The 23919-nt window shown below is 41.0% G+C and overlaps 2 protein-coding genes across 2 annotated transcripts; one reads left to right on the top strand and one right to left on the bottom strand.

The window, feature by feature from the left end:
• Window positions 9855–12919, bottom strand: LOC8080820 (peroxidase 19). The gene is made up of 3 exons (XM_002456064.2): window positions 12430–12919; window positions 12095–12307; window positions 9855–10567 (listed from the first exon to the last, which is right to left on the bottom strand). Exons 1-3 carry the CDS (start codon window positions 12742–12744, stop codon window positions 9983–9985), a joined length of 1113 nt encoding a protein of 370 aa, XP_002456109.1. The 5' UTR covers window positions 12745–12919; the 3' UTR covers window positions 9855–9982.
• LOC8060399 (persulfide dioxygenase ETHE1 homolog, mitochondrial) lies at window positions 18995–23000 on the top strand. The gene is made up of 9 exons (XM_002458236.2): window positions 18995–19615; window positions 20523–20651; window positions 20756–20863; window positions 21753–21887; window positions 22101–22142; window positions 22228–22287; window positions 22354–22407; window positions 22528–22552; window positions 22698–23000. The coding sequence occupies exons 1-9, from the start codon at window positions 19367–19369 to the stop codon at window positions 22784–22786; spliced, it is 891 nt and encodes a 296-aa protein (XP_002458281.1). The 5' UTR covers window positions 18995–19366; the 3' UTR covers window positions 22787–23000.

Genomic DNA, 23919 nt, shown 5'->3' with positions numbered 1-23919 from the left:
AAGGGATGTAAGCAGTTTATACAATCTACACACCTCTAGATTTTACGATCTAGCAAGCTAAGGAAACCTAGCTGGATCCATCAGCTTTTGGATTGAACTTTGACCAATGTGGCCCTCATGTTTTGTCCCACTTAGCCAACTTTTAGAAGTAAGGGCATTTTAGTAATTTTCTATTGTATAGTACTATAAACCAGCTTTTAGAAGTTATGAATCCAAACAACCTCTTATTTTAACTTTTACAATCTAGCTTATAGGAAACTAACTTTTAAGACCTATTTCTATAATCCATGTGGATGCAAACGAGGCCTTAGATTATGCAATCTGATAGCCCGTACTCTCTCCGTCCACAAATAAATATATGTCTCGCTTTCTAATGAGTCAAACTTTTTTAAATTTGACTAAAAATATATGAAATAATATCAGCATGTCTATCTACAAGTAAGGATATTATAAAATCTTATTTCTTACTCAACCTAATGATACATATTATATATGATAAATATTAATATATTTTTTATATATTTGATTAAATTTTAAAAGGTTTAACTTTTCGGAAAATGAGATGTGCATTTATTGGCTAGAAGCTATAGCTGTTTGGAACCCTTCCAACATTAAGTGAATCCGGCTTCTGCGTACTCTCCCTATTTAGGCCTTGTTTAGTTGGCAAAAATTTTCGTTTTTGGCCACTGTAGCACTTTCGTTTTTATTTGACAAACATTGTCCAATCACGGAGTAACTAGGCTCAAAAGATTCATCTCACAAATTACAGGTAAACTGTGCAATTAGTTTTTATTTTCATCTATATTTAATGCTCTATGCATGCGACCAAAGATTTGATGTGACGGGGAATCTCGAAAATTTTTGGGATCTAAACAAGGCCTTAAAAAAAGCGACGTTTTTTACCGTTTGTTTTTTTAATTCGTTTTTATAAATTATAAAATAAATAAATTATTAGTAAAGTAACTCTAATTATGATATAAGTCTTAACAAAATATATAATACTTATATAAAAAAATTAAATAAGACAAATAATCAAATAAGATGTATGAAATTTAAAAACAATATAATACTCCCTCTATCTCAAAAGATCGTTGTTGTTGACTTTGACCAATCATGTTTGACCGCTCGTTTTATTCAAAATTTTTTGTGCAAATTCTAAAATAGATAAATCATTATTAAAGTATTTCTAATGATCAAATAAGTCATATCAAAATACATGATATTTATAAAAAAAAGTTTTAATAAGATGAATGGTGAACCAAGACGTTTGAAAATAAATAATAACAGTCTTTTCGAGACGAAGGGAATACTTTTTTTTTTGAACGGAGTGAGTAGGACTACAGATTGACGGAGGCACACCGGACAGGCCTAAGGAAGGCCTGCACTGCACCTCAGCACCGGCGTGTCGCTCGCGCATGGTGCAGAGGCGCACGGAGCCGGGCACACCGGCGTGGCATGCATCCCGCTTTTTTCCTCGGCCGGTCGATCTCACTCGCAGTCGAGTGCCTGTGCTGAATGCTGTTGGCACTGTGGTTGAGCGCGCGCGCGCATGGGCGGGGGACACGATACATGAGTTACGTGTGGACAGTCCTCTCCCGTGCCGCAGGGAGCAACCAGGCGGGTCCAGGGCCCCCCTGCCCCTGCCGTGGACAGCGCGCGTCGCTCCACACACATGCGTGCGGACAGTGGACAGCTACTCCTATCTGTTCCTGTTGCGCCTACGAATGTCGTAGCGCAGGACAGGACTGTCCTTCCCGTCCGGCGTCGGCAGACCAACCGGACGCCGCTCTTTGCCTTGCCCCTCTTTGCCTGTGGCTGCCCTACCTTCTCTTTGACTGCGATCCGCCGCCCGGTCTCCGTCTCGGGCTCTCTCGTCAGTCAAGCAGTCTCTGGTACGATGTCTGGTCTGCTGTTGTCGTCAACACACGGCAGGGGTCAGATCGTGGCATGGGACGAGGCGTGCGCTCATGCTCGCTGGGTGTGGCCACAGCCCACAGGTGTGCTAATCTACAGGGTCTTTCAGTTTGGATTTGTGCAGTAGTGCAGCTGCAGCCAACCAGATAGTTCAGATACGGATTCTCATTCAGATAACCATTTAACTCTATTATCTATAGATATTCATCCAATACATTTAAAGAAAGACGCTATGTAATAAGAGGTTGAAATATGATAAGTATATTAAGACACTATAGATATCAACAATAATAAAAGTACATTGTTACTCATATTAAGAGCTTGTGTGGTACAACTTATATGGAACATGCTTCACAAAACTGTTTTTCAAGGTTATTTTTCAACTACTTTCACACGCCCTGGAAGCCTGGTAAATATAAAATTACTAGCCTCTCCTAGCTTTTTCTGTTATCTTAACTTTACCAACCATTTTTTAAAATAGCTTTAGTTTTACTCGTGAAGTTGTTCATGGAACTGAAATAAAAAAAATTACAAGTGATTCTGAGCTACACCTAACGGGACCTAACTATATGATTTATCATGTGTCCATCAGTATTTAAGATAAAAACATTGGGCTACTAATTACTTGTAGCCATAGCTTAGGTTTGTTTGGTAGAGCTCCACTCCTAGATTCTGTGGCTCTCCTCCTTGATTCTCTAGTGGAGTGCTTCTACTTGATTATTATGGTGGAGGGGCAAGGTGGGAAGTAAGTGAGAATTGATTCTGAGCAGTGTGTCATCTAGGCTCCTAAATTTTTGTCATCTAGATATGATATAGTTTGCATCAAGCACCACATGTCACAGCGGTTGGATCCACATGACCACACCTCATTTTTGACTGGGGCAACAACCTAATGGCTGCCTCTTCCTTCGAAGGAGCACTACTTTGATCTTGTGGACACCACTATTGATGATACATTGACCTTTCATCTGGAGGATGACGAAGCCATGGGTTAGGGATGGCGAGTAGTCGATTGTGATGTGATACCACACTAGAGAGAGAAAGAGAGTGTGGAGATAGAGCTAGAAGAGAGGGAGAGCATGAACACGGATGGCTAGATACCAATATATGGATTGGTTGGATCTTTGATGCTAGATGACACATTGTAATAAGTCTGAAGACCTAAAAATCAAATTTTTAGAGTTCTTAATTTGGATAACACCTGAAGTTAAAGTTTGGGCATGTACCTAATAAAAGTACAGTTTCAAAGCACGTGAATATGAAGGACACAACAAGACAAATTTATTTTTGTCCGACTTTACCGTTTTCGTTTTCGTATTTCAGATGTCTCCTATTTTAAATGTAAAATTAGAAAACGGTTTAGACATTTTTCGACCGTTTTCTACTTTTTCTACTTTTAATTTGAAATATTTCGAATTCAAATTTTGGTTTAAACCAAATTTAGTCGACTGCGTGGTTACACAGTCCAATTACAGACTACTCACTATGCATCTACGTTCTTTCTACTGGTGGCTAGCTGCGTTCCTGCTAGCTATTAGTTGCTTGTTCTGGACTTATTTTTATGTGTGGGCTATTGTATTAAATACCTAAGTCCAAGGATCATGCACTTTTTAATTAATATATACACTTAAACTTGATCCTGTATATACTTGGTCATGCACTTGGTACTACATATTGGTATTTCGTATTGAGTTTTCGTATATCGACCGTGTTCGATATAAATCTGCTCGAATTGGTTTGTTTTCGAAATTCCTAATATTTCGTAAGTTCGCGTTTGTTTTCGTGTCCGACTTTACTGTTTTCGTTTTTCTTTTTGTATTTCAAATGTAAAAGTAGAAAACAATTTAGGAGTTTTTCGACCGCTTACGACCGTTTTCATCCTTACATATTAGTAATATTATAGGATCATATAGTTAGTCATGGTCACAAGAATAAATGTTAGATTTCACCCAAGTACTATACTAACCTTTGTCTAAAAATAATGACATTTTAGCTTTTCTCAAAAAGTCAACAAATTTCAAATTTGATCAAATATATACTAAATAACTAACATTTATGACGTGTAATAAGTATCCTTAGATGAATCATGAAATATATTTATAATAAATCTATTTAAAGATAAAAAATATTGATAATATTTTTTATAAACCTAGCTTGTTAAACTTAAGAAGATCATAATCTCGTCAAACTTAGGATGTTGATATTTTTTAGACAAATGGAGGTTTTTTTATGGATCCAAATGGGGTAATGGGTGGAGTATATATGAACCAAAATTCATACAGAGAAAAATAATAGAAAAATTGCACATACTTTCATCGCATTTTTGTACGCATGCATGAAGCATTAAATATAGATAAAATATAACTAATTACATAGTTTGCCTATCAATGTCGAGGCGGTCTTTTGAGCCTTTAGTAAATGGTTGGACAATAATTACTAAATACAAACGAAAGTGCTACAGTACCCAAAATCTTAAAAAATCACGAACTAAACAAAGACCTTAGTTGGTTATATTCTTGATGGTGAATCCTTTTCGCCTAAGGGCTTGTTTAGATGCAAAAAGTTTTTGGATTTTGACACTGTAGCATTTTCGTTTTTATTTGATAAATATTGTCTAATTATGGAGTAACTAGGCTTAGAAGATTCGTCTCGTGATTTACAGTTAAAATGTGCAATTAGTTATTATTTTTATCTATATTTAATATTTCATGCATGTGCTGCAAGATTCGATGTGACGGGGAATCTTGTAAAGTTTTGGGTTTTTGGGTGTATCTAAACAAGGCCTAAATTTAAGTTATGAACTTAGTACGGTTCCTTATATTTTTCTAAATTTATTTATTTATTTTACAATTTAACGGTATACAATTGGATACGGTCAGATAATTTGAAATTTTGCCACCTCTCGTCGTCGGCTCGTCAACTCGTGGGCCCAGGACTTTTACAGACGGGGAGTCAGGGAGCAGGCAGGCAAAACGTAGGATCTGACGACGCGACTTGACATCGCTAGGCTGCCTGTCTATTGCCTACAGTACGCCTACGCTGCACAGGGGAGTGTGCGTGTGGGCGTGTGGTGTGTGGCGTGTGCGCTCCACTGCATTGGTCTTGAGCCCCCTGGGACAGCTTTTTGGAAACTCGTCGTGTCTCCAGTTGATTGATGTGTTCCTTGACCATTGGTGCCCAGTCGTCGCCGTCGGGTTGCGCTTCCTCATTTCTTGAGCCTTGTTTTTTCACTTCAAAATTCTATTTTTTTTAAGATTCTATATTACATCAAATTTTTAGACATATATATATATAACATTAAATATAATTAAAAGATATTTTAAAATCTCATTTTTTAAGATTCTTTCTCATACTAAATTTTTAGACACATATATGGAGTAACTACTTATACAATTTATCTGTAATTTATAAAATAAATCTTTTAAGTCTAATTAGTTTATGATTGAACAATAATTATGAAATAAAAACAAAAGTATTATAATAGTTAAACCCTTGGTCTGGATTGGTGGAAGCGCATCTGTTGTTTGACCCCTGTCAAGACACACGACCAATGTTGACTGCCTTTGCAATGCTGCATTGGCTGGAATTTCACATAGTAATAGTTTAGGCCTTGTTTAGATCAAAAAGTTTTTGGATTTTCATACTATAACAATTTTGTTTTTATTTGACAAATATTATCTAATCATAAAGTAACTAGGCTTAAAAGATTCGTCTCGCGATTTATAGGCAAACTGTGCAATTAGTTTTGTTTTTATCTATATTTAATGCTTTATATATGTGCCGTAAGATTTGATGCGACAGGGACTTTTGATTTTTTTTATTTTTGGGGTGAATTAAACAAGACCTTAGCTAACGAGAAGTAAAAAAAAAGTAGTATATAAGCAACAAGAAGGAGGAAGATAGAGATAAAGATGCATTAGAAAAAAATGTACATAGAAGATTAGAACGCTAGTAGTAAATATTATGGAATCCGAAGTTGTCAAAATTCTACTACAAGTTAGTGTGAATAGAGCTGTGTTTGGATCCATGCTAACTTCTAGAGGCTAATAGAAGCTAAGGTTCATTTAGCTTTTGAGATTGTGGTAGCTGGTTTATGAAGTGAGCTCTTTTACAATGATAGGAAAAGTATCATGGGTACTTTCAAGTACTTCTATTTTTTTTGTTTAGCCATTTCATTATATATAAAATATATTTTTATTCTCTAGGGTATATCGGGGACACAGGTTTAGAGCAAGTATTATAGTGGGCTATAAACCAGCTAAATGCTGAGATGAAGGAGAGAAGAGAGGAGAGAGAGGAGAAGTAGACTGTAAGCTTATACAAGCTTAGGTATAGAAACCAAGAAACTTTGTGAAAGAGATAAATGAGCCATATATTAATAGTGGATAGCTAACTATTGTATATGTGGGCTGAAAGAAGGCTTGAACCTTACAGCCAGCAAATGAACTATATTATTAAACTTGCTCTGTTGCAAGCCACCTGCTAACTTAATTAGCAGACGAGCTGGTGATGGCGTGGTGGTTGTCCAATCATAGACTGACTAGGCTCAAAAGATTTATCTCGCGATTTACAGGCAAAAACTGTGTAATTAATTTTTGTTTTCGACTATATTTAATGTTCCATACATGTGCCGCAAGATTCGATGTGACAGAAAATCATAAAAAGTTTTTAGTTTTTGGGTGAACTAAACAAGGCCTAAATTGTGCTACCAGAAATCACCAAGCCAGGAAATAGAAAAGTTGTTCTGGTAAATTTTTGGCACATTGTGAGTGGCTTTTTGAACTGAGAAGCGGGAGAGAACTAAGAAGTGCTATCCAAAACTTTTTTGAACTGTTATAAGGCCCTGTTTAGATTGTAGATGAAAATTTTTTGATGTCACATCGGATGTGTCAGAAGAATGTTGGAAGGGGTTTTTAGAAACTAATAAAAAATAAATTACATAGCTTGTCAGGAAACTGCAAGACAAATTTATTAAACATAATTAATTTGTCATTAGCACATGTGGGTTACTGTAGCACTTAAGGCTAATCATGAAGTAACTAGACTTAAAAGATTCGTCTCGCAATTTTCAACTAAACTGTGTAATTAGTTTATTTTTTATCTACATTTAATGTTCCATGCATGTGTCCAAAGATTCGATGGGATGGATAAAAAAAATTTCGGTGGGGAACTAAACAGGGCCTAAACCGATACCTGGAGTACAACAAAATCCATGAAGATTCATGACCATATATACTCATTGTTCGATCTTGCAGTGAAACTCAGAGAGAAGATGCATCAGTCCGTGTATGCTTATGGCAATTCATTCCTCCCTTGGAAAGAATATACGATTCTAACATATTATAAAAATAAGTTCGCCTTCTCCTCATACCCATCCAAATCTACATTGTGCACCTTGCTCCTGCCTCCGGCACCCGGTCCCACATCAATGTCCATTCTCCGCATGAAGATAAAAAAGCTTCACATATGCTAAGTCATTAATCCAGCGTACTCGAGAAGTACTTGAAATACCATATTCCTGAAGTGGCATTTAAGTTCTATTTTGCTGCGTCTTCCTATGGTTGGTTGATCTGTAGTCATGACAAAAACTGTTTGTTGTGGATGTGTTCACTGGTGCCAAAGTTTTACCTCCGCAGCTCCCATTAAATGTACATGACATTGTATTGAACTATGCAAAGTGATTTTTTATGAACAACACTTTTTGTAACCATTTTCAGTAGAGGGGCGCGAGCCCCCCAACCCCACCAAAACAAGGTCCACCTTAGTTGTGTTGTTTAGGAGGCAATGAACATGAATCTAAAGGTTGAAGACATACCAGGCAAACAAGGTAATATGGACCTTTTCTAGCTTCCTTATTCCCTCTTACCTCATGGTGTTTAGTTCAACCCAAAACAAGACCTAGGTGTCAACAACATGATGAGGACAGTATTTAGATGCACATGACACCCAAGTGGCTATACAAGGGACAATTCCTAGAGGCTTGGGAGCTTTGGAAATCGGGAACAAGTTGGTATTTGATGGAGTTCAAGATTGCTTCTATGACTTAGGAACTTCGAGGAGGAAGTTGCTCTTCAGTCTCACTCTCACCGAATCAGATAGAGATTTAGTTTGTCTCTAGCTGGACGCCCTGTAATTTTATTCTTCCTTGCTCTCAGTATAGTACCTTCGTGTTTGTACAAATTTTAGTTTTCTCCACTCTCTCTCCCCCTCTGTTGTAAGTATTTCCCTAAACTCTTGTTGCTGGTCCTTTTTATAAAAGTTTGTAACCCACCATTGGGAGCTCCCCAATGGTTTTTGTGTCAAAAAGGGACAATTAATAGAGTGCAGCCACAACAATTAGATCTCTAGGTGAGCTCATTTCTAAGTGATTTTTTCATGAAATTGAGAACAAATACTTGTGTTTTGCAATGCATGGCCGTGAGGTTGCCTGGTGGACTTCTCATGGGGTTCAAAATTCTTTTTTTTGCTTCATTTGCATATTTTGTAAAACCATTTATAGAGGTGGCTAGAATTTAGACCTCCCCTAGGATCGATCTTTAGGAGTGTTCTAGGGGCGGTTAGAGAGCCACCTTTAGATATCGACGCACATATAGAGAAAGATGAAGTAGACAACTCTACAAATAGATTTCGACCACCTTTACAAATGTTTCTTATAGTAGTGTAAGTGTCCTTAGATTTGTCATGAAATATATTTTTATAATATACCTATAATGATTATCATTTTGTAGTTGTTATTATAAGGTGGATGGGTTAATGGTTTTGTCTATAATGATTCTTATTTTCTATTTGTTATTGGCATGGCATGTTGATATAAGTAGGTGGGAGGGCAAAAGTGAACTTTTGCAATCAATTTGTTGCCGGTTGAGATAGCTAATGGGATGGGATGATTTATACATGTACAACCAAACAAGTTTGAGGATTGCTAGTAATTTTTACCATAAAAATAATGTATAGTTCTATGTATTAACTTGGACAACAAGTTTAGGATAGCTATATTCTTTTTTTGGAACGAAAGGAATAGTCCCTCCGCCCCACGTTATCTTCATTTCAAAGAAGTTAAATATTTTAAATTTTGACCAAATATATATAACAAAATATCAATATTTACAGTGCATATAATTGGTATCATTAGATAAATCAATAAATATATTTTTAAAATAGATTAATGGAGATATAGATATTGCTAATATTTTATACAAACATAGTTAAATTTAATAAATTTTGATAACCACGAACCTATATAGAGACAATAATGTTTTTGGGACAGAGAGCTTAGGAGCCTATTTGATTGGCTCATGGACGAAACTGCTTTGGACCAGGTAACACGCCTAGACGTCCAATTTCAGCACTATTTTTTTTCTCTAACAACAAATCAACAACAGCATGAGCATCAGCAACAACTTTTTTTTCCAACCAGCCAAATAGGGCTAACAAGGATCAGAACCTAGCATCGATTGATTTGCTCGAGCCTGGTAAGAGATGGCTGCATGCCTACTCTGCTCCGCTCACTGCTCTGCATCCTGCAGTTCCAATCAAACAAATGTAATGGCACACAGACACACTAGCATAGCGGGCGTGCTCGTACACATTCACAGGCACGCCCAAACAAACACACCACCAAACCCCAGGACACTCTTACCTCTACCTGCATGCATACACATTTTCCTGCACAAACACACACACGACCGAAATAAAAAAAAAAAACTGATGGTCAAGCTACTCTTCTCTAAACTAAACTGCTGTCACACATGACATACATCAAAGACCGCTGTTGTATGTAAGCTCTAAGGCCTTGTTTAGTTGGCAAAAATTTTCGTTTTTGGTCACTGTAGCATTTTCGTTTTTATTTGACAAACATTGTCCAATCACGGAGTAACTAGGCTCAAAAGATTCATCTCACAAATTACAGATAAACTGTGCAATTAGTTTTTATTTTCATCTATATTTAATGCTCCATGCATGCGACCAAAGATTCGATTTGACGAGGAATCTTGAAAATTTTTGGGAACTAAACAAGGCCTAAATCACGCAACGACATGCTGCCATGCTTGCTGCTGCAGATGGATCATCAGGCTGACAACAGGTGCTGGCTGCAGACTTTCCTGACCTCCCCTTTCCTGCCCTTCTTGATCCGGATGGAGCCCATCCTGTCGATGCTGGCCACGAACGCCTGGAAGAAGCGGGTCTTGTTGCCGGCGAGGTCCTGCACGAGCGGCCTGGTCCGCGCGTCCAGGAACAGCGCCTGGTCGGAAGCCAGCAGGCCGAGCCTCGCCTGCAGGTTGCCGTAGTAGGCGTGGTCGAACTGGAACGGCGTGCTCACGTCGAAGGGCACCACGACGCGGGCGCTGCCGCCCGACGACGGGCAAGACATCCGGAGCGCCTTCACGAGGCGGCCGTCCATCAGCGGGTCCGGCCGCCGCGTGCCCCGGAAGTCGTAGATGCGGCCCAGCACGTGGACGCAGTGCGCGAAGCCGACGGTGTGCGCGCCGGACAGCGCCACCAGGTCCGCCGCGCCCAGGCCCTTGCCCGCGAACACGCGGAGGAGCTCGTCCACCGTCGAGTTGGCCCGCGGGAGGCTGCCCCGGACTTTCCCCGCCAGGGACACCTTGCTGTCCTTACGGCCCTTCTTCACCGCGTAATACGGCCCACCTGCCTGTAATGGGCCACTATTGTTTAGGTTGGGTCCATCCATTACAGAGTTTCTCAGCCAAATAAATGCTTCTTTCTATAGGCTGGAAATAATGAATAAAGTTGTTTCTAAAATAAATAAAACTTTAAAAATATAGAACGAAAATTACGAGCCGTGGACTTTGGCCGTTTGTATCAAGGCAGCGTGGTCTGTTACCAAAAATAAAAAGAAAAAAAAAGAGGCAGCGTGGTCCAGAAAGATGCACGAGACGACTCCAAAATGGGCGGCCGTGGTACTACGCAACAAAGCGAGGGACAGGTTGGACGCTTGACTTCTGCGGGAAAGGGAGGAACACGACACTTGACTCGCTCAGAGGCTGTGATGGACGACACTTACGACCACCTGCCTGTCAAGTGTCACCTGACGCACTTAAAAAACACGACGTGGCCCTAAATTACTCTCGTTGCAGCACCAAATCAGCTGCTCTTGAGTCTTGACATGGGCGAGGCAAACTTTGTTGGCTTGCGGCCATAAGATCCAAGCACGGAGTGCCGAATCCCCAAGCTTAGACTATATATAGCTCAAATTGTGTTACCCGTTGAGGCTGTCACGTAGTTGTCACCCTAGCTACATTAGGAAATCGTACAGACAATATAAATTAGAAACAGTTCAGGCTACACTCCGATCCATCACTAGGGCGCGGTAAAATTGCCGTAACGTGACGTGAATTAAAAGCCACTGTGTGATGGGCGACGGTGCTAATCTCAGAAGCAAAACGTTTAAACAAATCAAATTAAAATTAACCTACTACTCGTGTCTGCACGGGCGGCCACACTTGCAGGCTTTGCAGCCCACTGAGTACTGACCCACCATAATTAGCAGAAACAGTTCACTGAGCAGATCACCGACCACGGAGCACTTGTACTACTACTTCCACTACTACGATGATCAATATAGCAATTGATCCCAAAACCTGAGACGAGACAACACGGTTTGTTTCTCTTCACGGTCATGTAATCATCATCGCCGCCCTTGCTCGGCCTGCTTAAGCTAAGCTAAGCTAAGCTAACAACGTACGTAACGCCGCCCTGTTCCTAATCCTAACGACGTTCACATGCCGGCCGGCCGGCCATGGGCACGACGTGCGGTTGCGCCTTTTTCGGTTTTTCCCGCATGCAGTGCAAAAGGCAGTCCAAATTAAAGCAGGTAAAACCTTTTCTTCCCCGTCCCCGGCTTCGCCTCTCTTTGGTCCTGACTTTGCCAATGTAGTGTACGGTACCCCCCTACCAACTTTTAACTGTCAGTTGGGTTTCGGTTGCAAACGCGAATGCTGCACTAGAGTCACATCGCTTTATTTCTCTCGCTGAAACCCAAGGCTCTGCTGCATCTGCTCGTGCTTTCGGTTGCATAATGCTGTGCTCAAAACACATACAGTTATGTTTTTTTTCGCGTGAATCAAGCTAGCCAGAGAGAACGAAGACTGGGAAGATGAACGCGAGCTACAGTAGTACTAGTTAGCTTGCGTTGCGGTAGGTACAGTACGTTACGTACCAGCTGGACGTAGTCTCGGGCGGCGAGGGCGAGGACGTCGGCGCAGGAGACGATGCCGGGGCACTTGCTCTCCACGGCGGCCTTGGCAAGCTCCACCGTGTCGAACGCCTCCTGCGGCAGGTTCCTGTTCTCCTCCACGTCGCGCTCCACCCTGGGCGGCGAGCGCGCGGCCGCGTCGGCCGTCGGCGCGATCAAAACGGACGCGTCACACCCCTGCGTGCGTGCGTGCGTGCGTGCGTGTGTGCGTGTGCATTCACGTCGTCATCGAAAATCGGCAGGACACCAACGAACACAATGCAATGATTTACAAAACAATTAATGGGTCGGTTACGTACTTCGACGAAGCAGTCGTGGTGGAAGAGGCGGAGCACGGCGGGTCCGGCGGCGGGGAAGTCCCTGTACCTGGCGGCGGTGACGTTGCCGACGATCTGGTCGACCGCGGGGCACGTCTTGGCGTAGAAGTCCAGCGCCAGCCCGTGCCGCTCCGGCGCGCGCCTGCTGCCGAGGACCGTGGCCGCCGCCGCCACGGGCAGCGGCTGCGCCTCCCTGCCACGCGACGTGCCGACGAGGGACGACGACGCGACGAGCAGCAGCAGGAGCAGCACGCGGCGGTGGACGAGGAAGCGGATGGCGCCTCTAGAGGAATCCATTGGTTCCGATGTGCAATGCAATTGCAATGCAGAGGAAGCGCTGCCTGGAAGCACCAAGGCGACTAGGCGAGCGACAAGCTTGCCTTATCCCGCAGCCGGTAGCGCGAGGGAGCTGACAGACGACAGCAGCGGGCGGCGGGCGGAAGCAGCGCGAGAGCGGGGACAAGCGAGGGAAAGGAGGGCCTTGTTTGTAGGCGCGCGGACAAACAGTGGAAGGCGAGCGCATGTGGGTGCGGCGGTGGCGAGCTTGGCGGCTTCCGGGCGATACTGCGCTCCCGTGAAGCTGGCGGGCCGCCCAGGCATTTCATCAGCATCCACGGTATTAGTAGACTGTAGACAGTAGTAGTTCAGTCTGCAGGTGTAGGTGAGCAGTAGTCTCTGTCTCGGCCAAATTTTTACTGCACTCTACGCTGGCGAATGCAGGCATATGAATCTAAATAAATATTTGTTCAAATTTATAACTAAACTAACATTTTTAAACAAAGGGTGCACTCCCTCTATTCCTATTTAAGTATAGCCGTGGGATTTGTGCTACTAAGTTTGAACTTCAGCCATAGCTTCAAGCATTGGTGTTGGGTGTAGAGTTGAGTGAATCAGTTTCAATCCTACCAATACCTTGTATAAAATATAAATATAGAAAAACAAACAGAAGTAAACCTGCCAAGTAGAGGTGACTAGCAACAACCAAATCATTTACTAAGTATTGTTTAGACAAGTTTGATTAAGTTTGTAGAAAACATTAGCAATATTTGTATCTCCAAAAAAATTTAATAAATTATCTAATGATACTAATTATGTATATTTAATTAAAGTTAAGTATGTTTGATTTTTCGAGAAGTGAAAATGATAAAAAAAAGTGACGGAGTACCAGTAATAGTCACATAATTTTCTTTTACCACTAGACCTATGATTCCCTAAGAAGTGGAAACAGAAAATTGGTGCGTGTGGTTATTAGGTCAGTTTCAATGCATGTTTCATGAGAGTGTTATGCACATTAAATAGGGTGCCACATAAGCAAAATTGCTGACTTGGCAGGATCATTAAATGAAGGAGTTTCATCAGATGAGAGAGGAGTTTCATCCCCATAAAACTCCTGTGGCTCGGTTACTTATAGTTTATAGTCTTGGTAACTATGTCATGAAACTATGCATTGAGACTGGTCTTATGCATCCGGAGATATGGAGATAGACATGCTTTGTCCTTGTCCATCGTAAAAAGAAGGTAACTTCAGAATAGTGTCAGATAAACTATCTTGAGTTTGATTAACATACTAATAAGTGTATCATTAGAAGGACGTTTCATGGAACTTTTCAATAATAGACCTCTCAGCTTAGCTTTCATTGAAAGTTTAGAGAAAAAGCTAATATGAGGAATCTAGTTTTAAGGCACGAGTTCAGGCCTTGTTTACTTCCAAAAAATTTTGCAAAATAGGAATAGTAACACTTTCGTTTGTATTTGACAAATATTATCCAATTATGGACTAACTAGGCTCAAAAGATTCGTCTCGTCAATTCCGACCAAACTGTGCAATTAGTTTTTATTTTCATCTATATTTAATACTCCGTGCATACGTCTAAAGATTCGATGTGCGGAGAATCTGAAAAATTTTGCAAAATTTCTGGGGAACTAAACAAGGCCCAAGCCACCTCTACAAAACAAAATACCTCAAGGCATCGAAACAGAGACCCCAAAATCTAGAACAACTACCAGCTAGCTAAGCACAGAGCAAATGAAGACACCAACTCCAAAAGACAGGCCCATACACCACGGCCCACCAACTTCTCCACCATGCTAGCTATTCAGGATAACCTCAACCATTTCCCTCTCCTCCGCGATCAACTTTTTTTCAAACACCATCATCTCGTTCTTTGTTTTCCAAATCGTCCACATCAAACCTACGTAGCATAAAATGGTTACTAATTGTGTTCTCGGGTGTTAACCTGAAAGAAAAGACGAGTAGGAACTACTGCTCCCATAACTTGTGGCAATGACGCAGCACCGAAAAAAACAAGAGAAAAGCACCAAGCGAAAGTCACTGCATCGTAGCCATTGTAGCTTGGGCTTTGTTTAGTTCCCAAAAAATTTTGCAAAATTTTTCAGATTCTCCGTCAGATCGAATCTTTAGACGCATGCATGAAGTATTAAATATAGATGAAAATAAAAATTAATTGCACAGTTTGGTCGAAATTGACGAGACGAATCTTTTGAGCCTAGTTAGTCCATGATTGGATAATTTTTGTCAAATACAAACGAAAGTGCTACAGTGTCGATTTTGCAAAAAAAATTTGGAACTAAACAAAGCCTTGGGTACTCTAGCGTCATCCAGGGACGAACCAGGAAAAAATTTAGGAGGGGCTGAACAAAAGTTCTACATCAACTTAGCTCTACTATTACTCCTCGTAAATATAGATTAATAATGAAATTTACAAAATATATCTAAAAAATAAAGTGTTCAGCCCACCCTACCTTATAAATTTATGTCTAAAATTAGAAGGAAAGCACTAAAAATTCCACTGGGCCAGCAGCGGTAGGGGGGGCTGGAGCCCCCCTAGCCCCACTGTTGGCTTCGTCGCTGGCGTCATCGTCATCAGCGCGCGCGGCTAGAACCAGTCGAAGCTAGCACCATAGCAAGGGTCTTGTTTAGTTCACCCCGAAATCCAAAAAGTTTTCAAAATTCCCTGTCACATCGAATCTTGCGGCACATGCATGAAGCATTAAATATAGACGAAAACAAAAACTAATCACACAGTTTGACTGTAAATTACGAGATGGATCTTTTGAGCTTAGTTAGTTCATGATTGGATAATATTTGTCAAATAAAAACGAAAGTGATATAGTACCCAAAATCCGAAATAATTTCGGAACTAAACAAGGCCAAGGACGAAAAACAGGCCAAAATGGTACTGTAGCATCGTTATTGTAGCTCGGACATTGTAGTTTGATCGAAACTAGTCAGACATGGTACTGTAGCGACACTGTTGTAGTGTCGTTACCGTAGCATGGTTGCAACCAAACTACAACACCACTATTGTAGCTCGATTGGAACCACCGAACCAGACAGAATGGGTTCTATATATAGCGTCTGGAATCCGTCACAACTAGCATTGTAGCGTTGCTACTAACATCTATTGCTTTTCATGTAAAACTACTTCTTCACACATTTCTCTTCATGCAAAGAAGAAGCAACCCTAATCAGTTAACAATTATGACTATCTAGAATGTACTACTACTACCTATTAACAAGATTGGAGAAGAACAAATAGAAATTGAAGCCTGTTCGCTTGTTAAGCTTATCTATCGAATCTGTCAGTCATTTAACAGTATTTTTCTTTTACAATAAATCAGCGAACAGTAGTTTATCAGCCAAGAGAACAGGCTCGAAAATAGAAGATTAGAGCTGGGGACTCCTGCTTGCATTGCTCATTGTCACGACATGAATTTGGATTGTGTGAGGGAGAGGAGCTGAAGTTTCAAGTTTGAACTTTGAAGGTGAAACCACTGCCCACTGTGTCATGTCCCAGTGTCACGAATCACCTTTGCCTTCCGTGTCCTCGACAGTCGATGGCTTGACACTCTCTTGATCACACTCGATCGCAACTAGGAGACTTGAGAGTTGAGACCCTTGTCACACACATAGATGGGAATCATGGGATCATAGGGAGTGAGGGAGTCAGAACATGGGCTCTTCTCTTGAGACTCTGAGGTGGATGCGAATGCATGGTTCCATTTCTTTGACCACTGCTTCACTTCGCCTTCGCTGCTTCCTCTTGGGGTGTGCCTGGGAGTTAGGCTATAGGGTTGGGGCTTGTATTCTGGGTCTAGGCTCCTGGAGTGGGCCCGAGGCAGACACACCCATTGCACCCCTAACCCTATATGCTTGCCATTCATCAATGGTAAATTTGAACACGTGGCACTCATATATGATGCATGTCAATTATAGGCCAAATTCCTTGATGTGGAAAGAGATGTATCATGTATTATTAAAATTAATTATAGCTAAATTGGTTATGTTCTATTAGGTCAGTCTCAATGCATAGTTTCATGGTACAGTTACCAAGACTATAAACTAGGTAACCAAGCCATATGAGTTTCATGGAGATGAAACTCCTCTCTCATCTGATCAAACTTCTTCATTTAATGACCCTGTCAAGTCAGCAATTTTGCTTATGTGGGCACTCTATTTAATGTGTATGACACTCTCATGAAACATGCATTGAGACTAGCCTTATGGTGATAACTTCCCACCTAGATTCGAGTCTGACTTGAGATGGGTGCTCATGTTTTTTTGGCTAATTCTTCTTCTTCTAGAGTGTGCGTCAATATCGAAACATATGTAATGGCTTTGTCAATTTTTACGATATATATGCTTGCCTAGTCTCTTGAAGACGTTCATAAGACTATAGACTATGGTGTATTTCTATGTTCACACGGTGTGAATGTATAGCATACGTACTGTAGGGTATATGTTTTTGCTTTATTGGATTATGATGTTGGGCCATGTAAACTTTTTTGCCCGAGGATCTAAAAAAGCACGGCCTTTGGCTCTACATACACATAACTTAAAGTGAATGAAAATGTGCCACATTAACCTTGGGTATATAGGCCAACCACTCGAGTCTTAGGCCTTGTCTAATCTCGAAATGTTTTTAGATTTGACTACTGTTGTATTTTTGTTTGTATTTGTTAATTAGTGTCTAACCATAAACTAAATAGGCTTAAAAGATTTGTCTCGCGATTTACAGGCCAGCTGTCCAATTAGTTATTTTTTATCAATATTTAATGCTCTATGCATGTGTCACAACGTTCGATGTGACGAGAAATCTTGAAAAGTTTTTGGATTTTGGATGGAACTAAACAAGGCCTTAATAAACAACTGCGCCTTGACCACTCGGCCCGGTCAAGCTTTAATTCAACATCTCTGGTAAAAAAACAAAAAATAATTAAGCATTTATAAAAAAAATAATTAAGTGAAAGATGTGTATCGATTTTTCGTAGATCCTCTGACATTGTGTTGGTGGTCGGTGAAAAAAATAGATAAGGCACTTGCCTGGAGTATACATCTGTTAATGGCCTTGTACGCTGCCGCCTGCAAAGTTTTCTCACGGAAGGAGATGGAATGCCTGCGTGCCAACCTATATTAACCTAATTAAGGTGCCAACCGATCATCTGACTTGAAAAAATGTTGTCAACTGTCCAAGTTCCGTATACGCAGCTACAGAAGTAGTAATTGTTTGCTGATCCAAGGACCTTTTCCTTTTCGGCACTGCTGGTAGTATGCACCTGAACAAGTGCGTGATTACCCGGCTCGCTTGATCGGACAGCGAAGCTAATCCATTGGCATTCATCTTTGGTGCCCTATCAATAAGCTGACTCAAAAAGGTCGAATCAGACCAAGATATACGTTTAAAAAAAAATTAAATTGGATGCGCAAGCGATCGACATGGCACCCACGCGGCAACTGTACTGTATAATAATACGCAAAGATGCCCTTAAAAAAAGAGCAAAGATGTCACAACTCAGGCCCTGTTTAATTTCCTACCCAAAATTTTTTCATCCATCCCATCGAATCTTTGGACACATGCATGTAACATTAAATTTAGATAAAAAAATAAACTAATTACACAGTTTAGTTGAGAATCGCGAGACGAATCTTTTAAGCCTAGTTACTCTATGATTAGCCTTAAGTGCTACAGTAACCCACATATGCTAATGACAGATTAATTATGCTTAATAAATTTATCTTGAAGTTTCCTGACGAGCTATGTAATTTGTTTTTTAATTAGTTCCTAAAAAACCCTCCCGACATCCTTCCGACACATTCGATGTGACATCCAAAAAATTTTCATTGCCAATCTAAACAGGCCCTCACAAGAACTACTACTGTCCGGTATCCTTTCGGCAGTAGTATGTAACCCATGATGTCACTGATCACTAGCGTTTCATGGCATGGCTCGTGGTTTGTCGAATGCAAGCAAAGCTGACACGATGCACAGCTGCACCAAGACAAGCTGTGCTACCTGCTTCTTCAATTTCATCCAAATGACGACTACTCGTGTCTATTTTTGGCCAAATTACCTGTATCCGCATCTACAGTTTCAAATGACTGTCGATTGCTCGGAGATTTTTTTCCCCTAAAAGATTATCCCGTACAAATTTTGAATTTTGGAGGTCCGATCGAGTTGAATGGACTACTACTGAACGACAGCGTTTGAGCTGGTCGCGATAAGATGCCGATGCGCAGAAACCTCGTCAGTTTGCGGCGGGCAACACGTCCCCGTCGTCGACTCCTCTCGTAAAATCTCCAGGCAACGCTACTCCCCCCGCCGCGGTTTTTCGCCTCGCCGCCGCTTCCTGCCCTCCTCTCCCGGCGGCACCGCCCTCGGCGAACTCGCCACATCCCCATTGCCCCCATCGCCCGCCCGAATTCTTTACTCAAATCATCCATCGTCGGCTCGTCCCACTCCCACCTCCCAAAGCGACCCAACCACGCCACCCGCGAGGTCGACGATCCCGTCCAAATCCACGCGATTACAACAAGGCCGACCCAGCGTCCCCCCTCCCTTGCTGCTCGCAGCCAGTGCCTCCCAGTCCCAGTATATAGCAGGCGAGGGGGGGCGGGGCAATGGTTCTCCCGCTCCGCCTGATCCCGCGCTTGGCTTCCGCAGCCAGGTTGACGCCCTCGGCCTCCTGCGCTCCCCGGCTGGTCCTGCGGCGCGCGCCGTTACTACCGGTGGCCCTCGCGATGGCGTCGGCGTACAGCGCCGGTTCCGGCGCGGACAGGAGGCTGCTGTTCAGGCAGCTGTTCGAGAAGGAGAGCTCCACGTACACCTACCTCCTCGCCGACGTCGCCGACCCCGACAAGCCCGCCGTGGTGAGTCCATCCAGCGCTTCATAGTTTGGGTGGGATTGGTTCAGAGCTTCAGGCTATTTTGGCTCCTGGAACTGGACTGGCATTGTTGGCTTGGGTAGTTAATTTTGGTGGGAAGGGATTTGCTATGCAGATTGATCGCATGGCCAGTATTGGGTTTCATGTGCCTGCACTCGGTAAACTGAACTGTTACTATTTTGCGTCGAGTTCAAACCATAACCGTTGTAGCATCGGAATGTAGATGCAGTGGGTGCAAAACACTGAACCAATCTGCAGCAGGATTAACTGATTTGCTTGTCATCTGCGCAACTGCTACTACTCCCTGTTTGTAATTCGTGGCCGAATTTGATCTTTGGTGATCCTTTTACCTCTCAATCTCTCATGAGTATGTTGCAATCAGTGAGCGTTTGTAATTCATCAATTCAGAATCTGCAATTTCAGTTTGTTCAATTGGGTTGCATCGATTCAGTAATTTTGTAGTAGTTGGGTGTTCAAACTGCTTATCCTACATCCATGGTTGATTTCAGTACTTTGTTTCAACGATTCATGTTTGTATCTGACTAGTGTTAACGGTTCCCATATTAGAACTTGAAGCCATGCTTTAAATCGTTTGGAATTTCAGGATTATATTAGCTGAAGCAAACTAAGGGAGATTTTTTTTTCTTCCCTTTTCCTTTTATCATATATTACATTGGAATTTCCTGAGGTGCATGTTAGTTTATCTGACAAACACTGTGAACCAAAATTTCAAGACTTGCCATAGGATACGCCACATAAGTAATTAACTATTAAATAAAGCAGAAGCAATTATTGACTAAGTTTTGAGCTACAATAATGTTATCCATATAAAAAATATACATTTGGTCAATGCCATGATCCCATCTGATCTTTTTTTTTTCTGTGTGATCAGCTGATTGACCCTGTCGACAGAACAGTTGACAGAGATCTTAATCTTATCAAGGAATTGGGCTTGAAGCTCGTGTATGCTATGAATACTCATGTACATGCTGATCACGTCACTGGAACAGGACTAATAAAAGTAAGCAGTTTTTTCTTCTAGGAATGTTTTGATGGCTTTTGCTTTTCACAGTTAATGCTTTGTTCTCCTTGGTAATATGGTTAGCTAATGGTATGAGCTTGTAGACTAAGCTACCTGGAGTTAAGTCTGTTATTTCAAAAGCTAGTGGAGCAAAAGCTGATCATTTTGTTGATCATGGGGACAAAATACACTTTGGCAACCTTTTCCTTGAGGTACAACCACATTCTAACAGGCTACTTTACTCTGTTCTGCTTTATTCATTTAGTATATATAATATAAATTCCAAGATTTAAAATGTCGCATAAATGGAGAACACTATAACCAGTTCTCTTAAACTCTTTGATTTTCTTGAACTTAATGGGTGAGTGGTCCTGATTTTGAAAATGGTTTGTCTTGTGTTTCATGAAATGTAGAAGTTGCAGTTGGTAACTTTTGTTAAAGATTTTTTTTATTCTTCCGTTAAATACAAGAATCTGGACTTAGAAGCTTTCCCCCCCCATGAACACCAGTTGGCTTTGAATTCTTAAATTGGCTTAGCTCTACATGGTTTCTTACCTGACTGTTCATACTAAAATGTTTCTATAAAACTATTCTGTATGTTTTCTGTTCATTTTTTTCTCCCGAAATTTTTTACTGCTTTGTAATACTTGTAAACTGATCTGTTGCTTATACACAATTCACATTTGAAGAGTGTAATGTTTGACGGTAGACTTCTATAAATATGCTTTTAAGTTAGTTCATGAAAATTAAGTGATGTTAATGTAAATGATTAGTTAGTTGTTATGTAATATATTTAATGTAGTTTTATTGTTGTCCGTCTTTTGAATCCATCTATCATTGTTTTTACATATATTATGGCTCGCAATGGAATTCTGTGAAAGTTTGTGCTTATAAATGTATTGCATTCTTCTCACGTCAATAGCTGCTAAAATATGAACAAAATCCATGCATATATGTGTTCCAAAAAAAAACCCATGCATATACTGACATGCAAGACAACCCTCAGCGGAGAATGTGCATTAAAATAGATTGACTTTAAGGAATTTCTTGTTGCATTGGTGGATATGGAATTTTATATGGAAATAAAATATTCCATTTCAGGTGCGAGCTACTCCAGGCCATACCTCTGGCTGTGTGACGTATGTTACAGGTGATGCTGATGGTCAACCTTCACCAAGGATGGCTTTTACTGGTGATGCCTTAATTATCCGGGCATGTGGAAGGACAGATTTCCAGGTAATATGGTTAGGTAGTTTCTTCACAAGAGCAAACAGGAAAATAGTAATTGTGGTCTTTCTAATCGTACGAAGCTTAAGGAAGCGCCATTACATACAAGTGTCATGTCTGAAGTTGCGAGGCAAATATCTGAAATCATGTTGGAGAAATTTCGGTTTACCGTAGATGTGTGATTTTCTATTGATAGTTTGCATTTATTCTATATTATTGCAGGGAGGAAGTTCTGATCTGCTGTATCAGTCAGTGCATTCACAGGCAAGCATGCAAAATCTTGTCCTGTATAATTGTATTTGTATGACAAAAATGAACTTAACTAAATGAAACTTTGTATCCTGATCAGATTTTCACATTGCCAAAGGATACACTGTTGTATCCTGCTCATGACTATAAAGGTTTCACGGTGAGTCGCTTGGTATCTTGAAGCTCACCAGCCAGGCTAGCAGTCACTCGATCTATGTTGTTGCAGGTAAGTACTGTTGAAGAGGAGGTTGCCTATAATGCTCGACTCACGAAAGATAAGGTAATTGGTAGCTTCTATTTAGGCTGAAATTCTTAAATAGCTCAAAAGAAAAGAAATTCTTAAAATTTCACTTAACAATGTTTTGTTTTGTTTTTCTAATTATTATTATTTTCTGTCCAGGAAACTTTCAAGACGATCATGAGTAGTAAGTTCTCTCAAGTGGATATGTACAATTGGTTCATACCGAATTCACACATTTCTGCTGACATGCTCACTTGCTTTGCCAAATTAATCCTCTTGTTTTGGGCTGAAAGAAACAAGTCTGATCATTTGGTCTCGATCTTGGGCAGACTTGAACTTGTCATATCCGAAGATGATGGATGTAGCTGTACCTGCCAATTTGGTCTGCGGTATCCAGGATCCGCCACCGAAGATCTGAGCTGTTCCAGTGGAAGCCTGCAGCTGCACTTCTGGTTCTTTATGAACTCCGAATCGACACCAGAGCTGAGTTGTTCATTAAATAATTTGTTTGCTGCAGCCTGTCAATGGCCGGTGTAGCCTCTGGTTGTATGTGGCAAGGCACTACTGTTTGGTGAGATCAAAAGGAACAATACTAATAATAAATACAAGGTTCTCATAAGCTGCGGATATTATTAAGCAGCCTCTCATCTTGTGCTGCACAAGGTTCTCTCATCTTGTGCTGCACAAGGTTCTCATAAGCTGAGGATATTATTAAGCAGCCCTTCTGAAAACATTTTGCGAACCGCAATCATGTTATTTGGATATTCTTTTAAAAAAAGGTGAAATGATATCCGTTTTAAAAAGGGTAAAACAAAATCAAGCAGTCTGTTCTGCTGGATGACGACCATCAAAGCAGAAAACGTATACCGTGTCCGTGTGGAAACTCTCTGGTTCTCTGCCCAGCAGCCCTAGGTTGTGAAAAACTAGACCAGGCTGAAAATAGCGTGTCGGGAGCTCATTATTTTTTGTTTGCACCTATATACTATGATGATAGCAACATTTCAGCCTGTTAACTTAGATGCTAAGGAACGAGACATGTTTGGTAAATTGCAATTTGTTTGGTTCAAATTGACCTGAGCAGGATTTCCTATGAGCAATGAGAATCCTGCATGTTCCTATCAATTTTGGAAGCTGGCAACTGGTTGAAACTACTATTGGCTGATTTATTGTGAAAGAAAAATACTGCTGAATGGCTGATAGATTCGGCTAATAAGCTTAAACGAATGGGCTCACTGCAGCAGCTGCGGAACATTAAATTTACTCACTCTCAGCCCACGCCCGCTATAAAAGAAGAGTAAGACAGCTGATATAAGTGGGTGGATAATGGTACATACGTAGGTCGGTCATACATAAACCACTTATGTATGCACCATGTACCATCATTCACCATTCACCCACTTTATATTGGATGTCTTTTTTCATGACCGTCGTTGGAGTGCTACAGTGAGTAGATTTAATGTTCGTAGCTGCAGTAGCTAGCCGATCAGGCTGTTGTTTAACAAGGACCTAAATCTTTTCATCAGCATGGTTCTTTTGAAATTTGAAGTGAAA

This window comes from Sorghum bicolor, chromosome 3 (genome assembly GCF_000003195.3).
Source record: "Sorghum bicolor cultivar BTx623 chromosome 3, Sorghum_bicolor_NCBIv3, whole genome shotgun sequence".
Lineage (NCBI taxonomy): Eukaryota > Viridiplantae > Streptophyta > Magnoliopsida > Poales > Poaceae > Sorghum > Sorghum bicolor.
The sequence above is the reverse complement of the archived record's forward strand: the minus strand, read 5'-3'. Positions and strand labels throughout refer to the sequence as shown.

What these genes read in the sequence shown, in the direction of transcription:
- LOC8080820 (XM_002456064.2), bottom strand. Translation starts at nt 12,744, where the DNA reads ATGGATTCCTCTAGAGGCGCCATCCGCTTCCTCGTCCACCGCCGCGTG. An exon ending in ACCACGACTGCTTCGTCGAA is followed by an intron (nt 12,308 to 12,429) that starts GTACGTAACCGA and finishes GCACGCACGCAG; the next exon opens with GGGTGTGACGCGTCCGTTTT. An exon ending in CCCGAGACTACGTCCAGCTG is followed by an intron (nt 10,568 to 12,094) that starts GTACGTAACGTA and finishes GGCCCATTACAG; the next exon opens with GCAGGTGGGCCGTATTACGC.
- LOC8060399 (XM_002458236.2), top strand. Translation starts at nt 19,367, where the DNA reads ATGGTTCTCCCGCTCCGCCTGATCCCGCGCTTGGCTTCCGCAGCCAGG. An exon ending in TTGGCAACCTTTTCCTTGAG is followed by an intron (nt 20,864 to 21,752) that starts GTACAACCACAT and finishes ATTCCATTTCAG; the next exon opens with GTGCGAGCTACTCCAGGCCA. An exon ending in ATGACTATAAAGGTTTCACG is followed by an intron (nt 22,288 to 22,353) that starts GTGAGTCGCTTG and finishes ATGTTGTTGCAG; the next exon opens with GTAAGTACTGTTGAAGAGGA.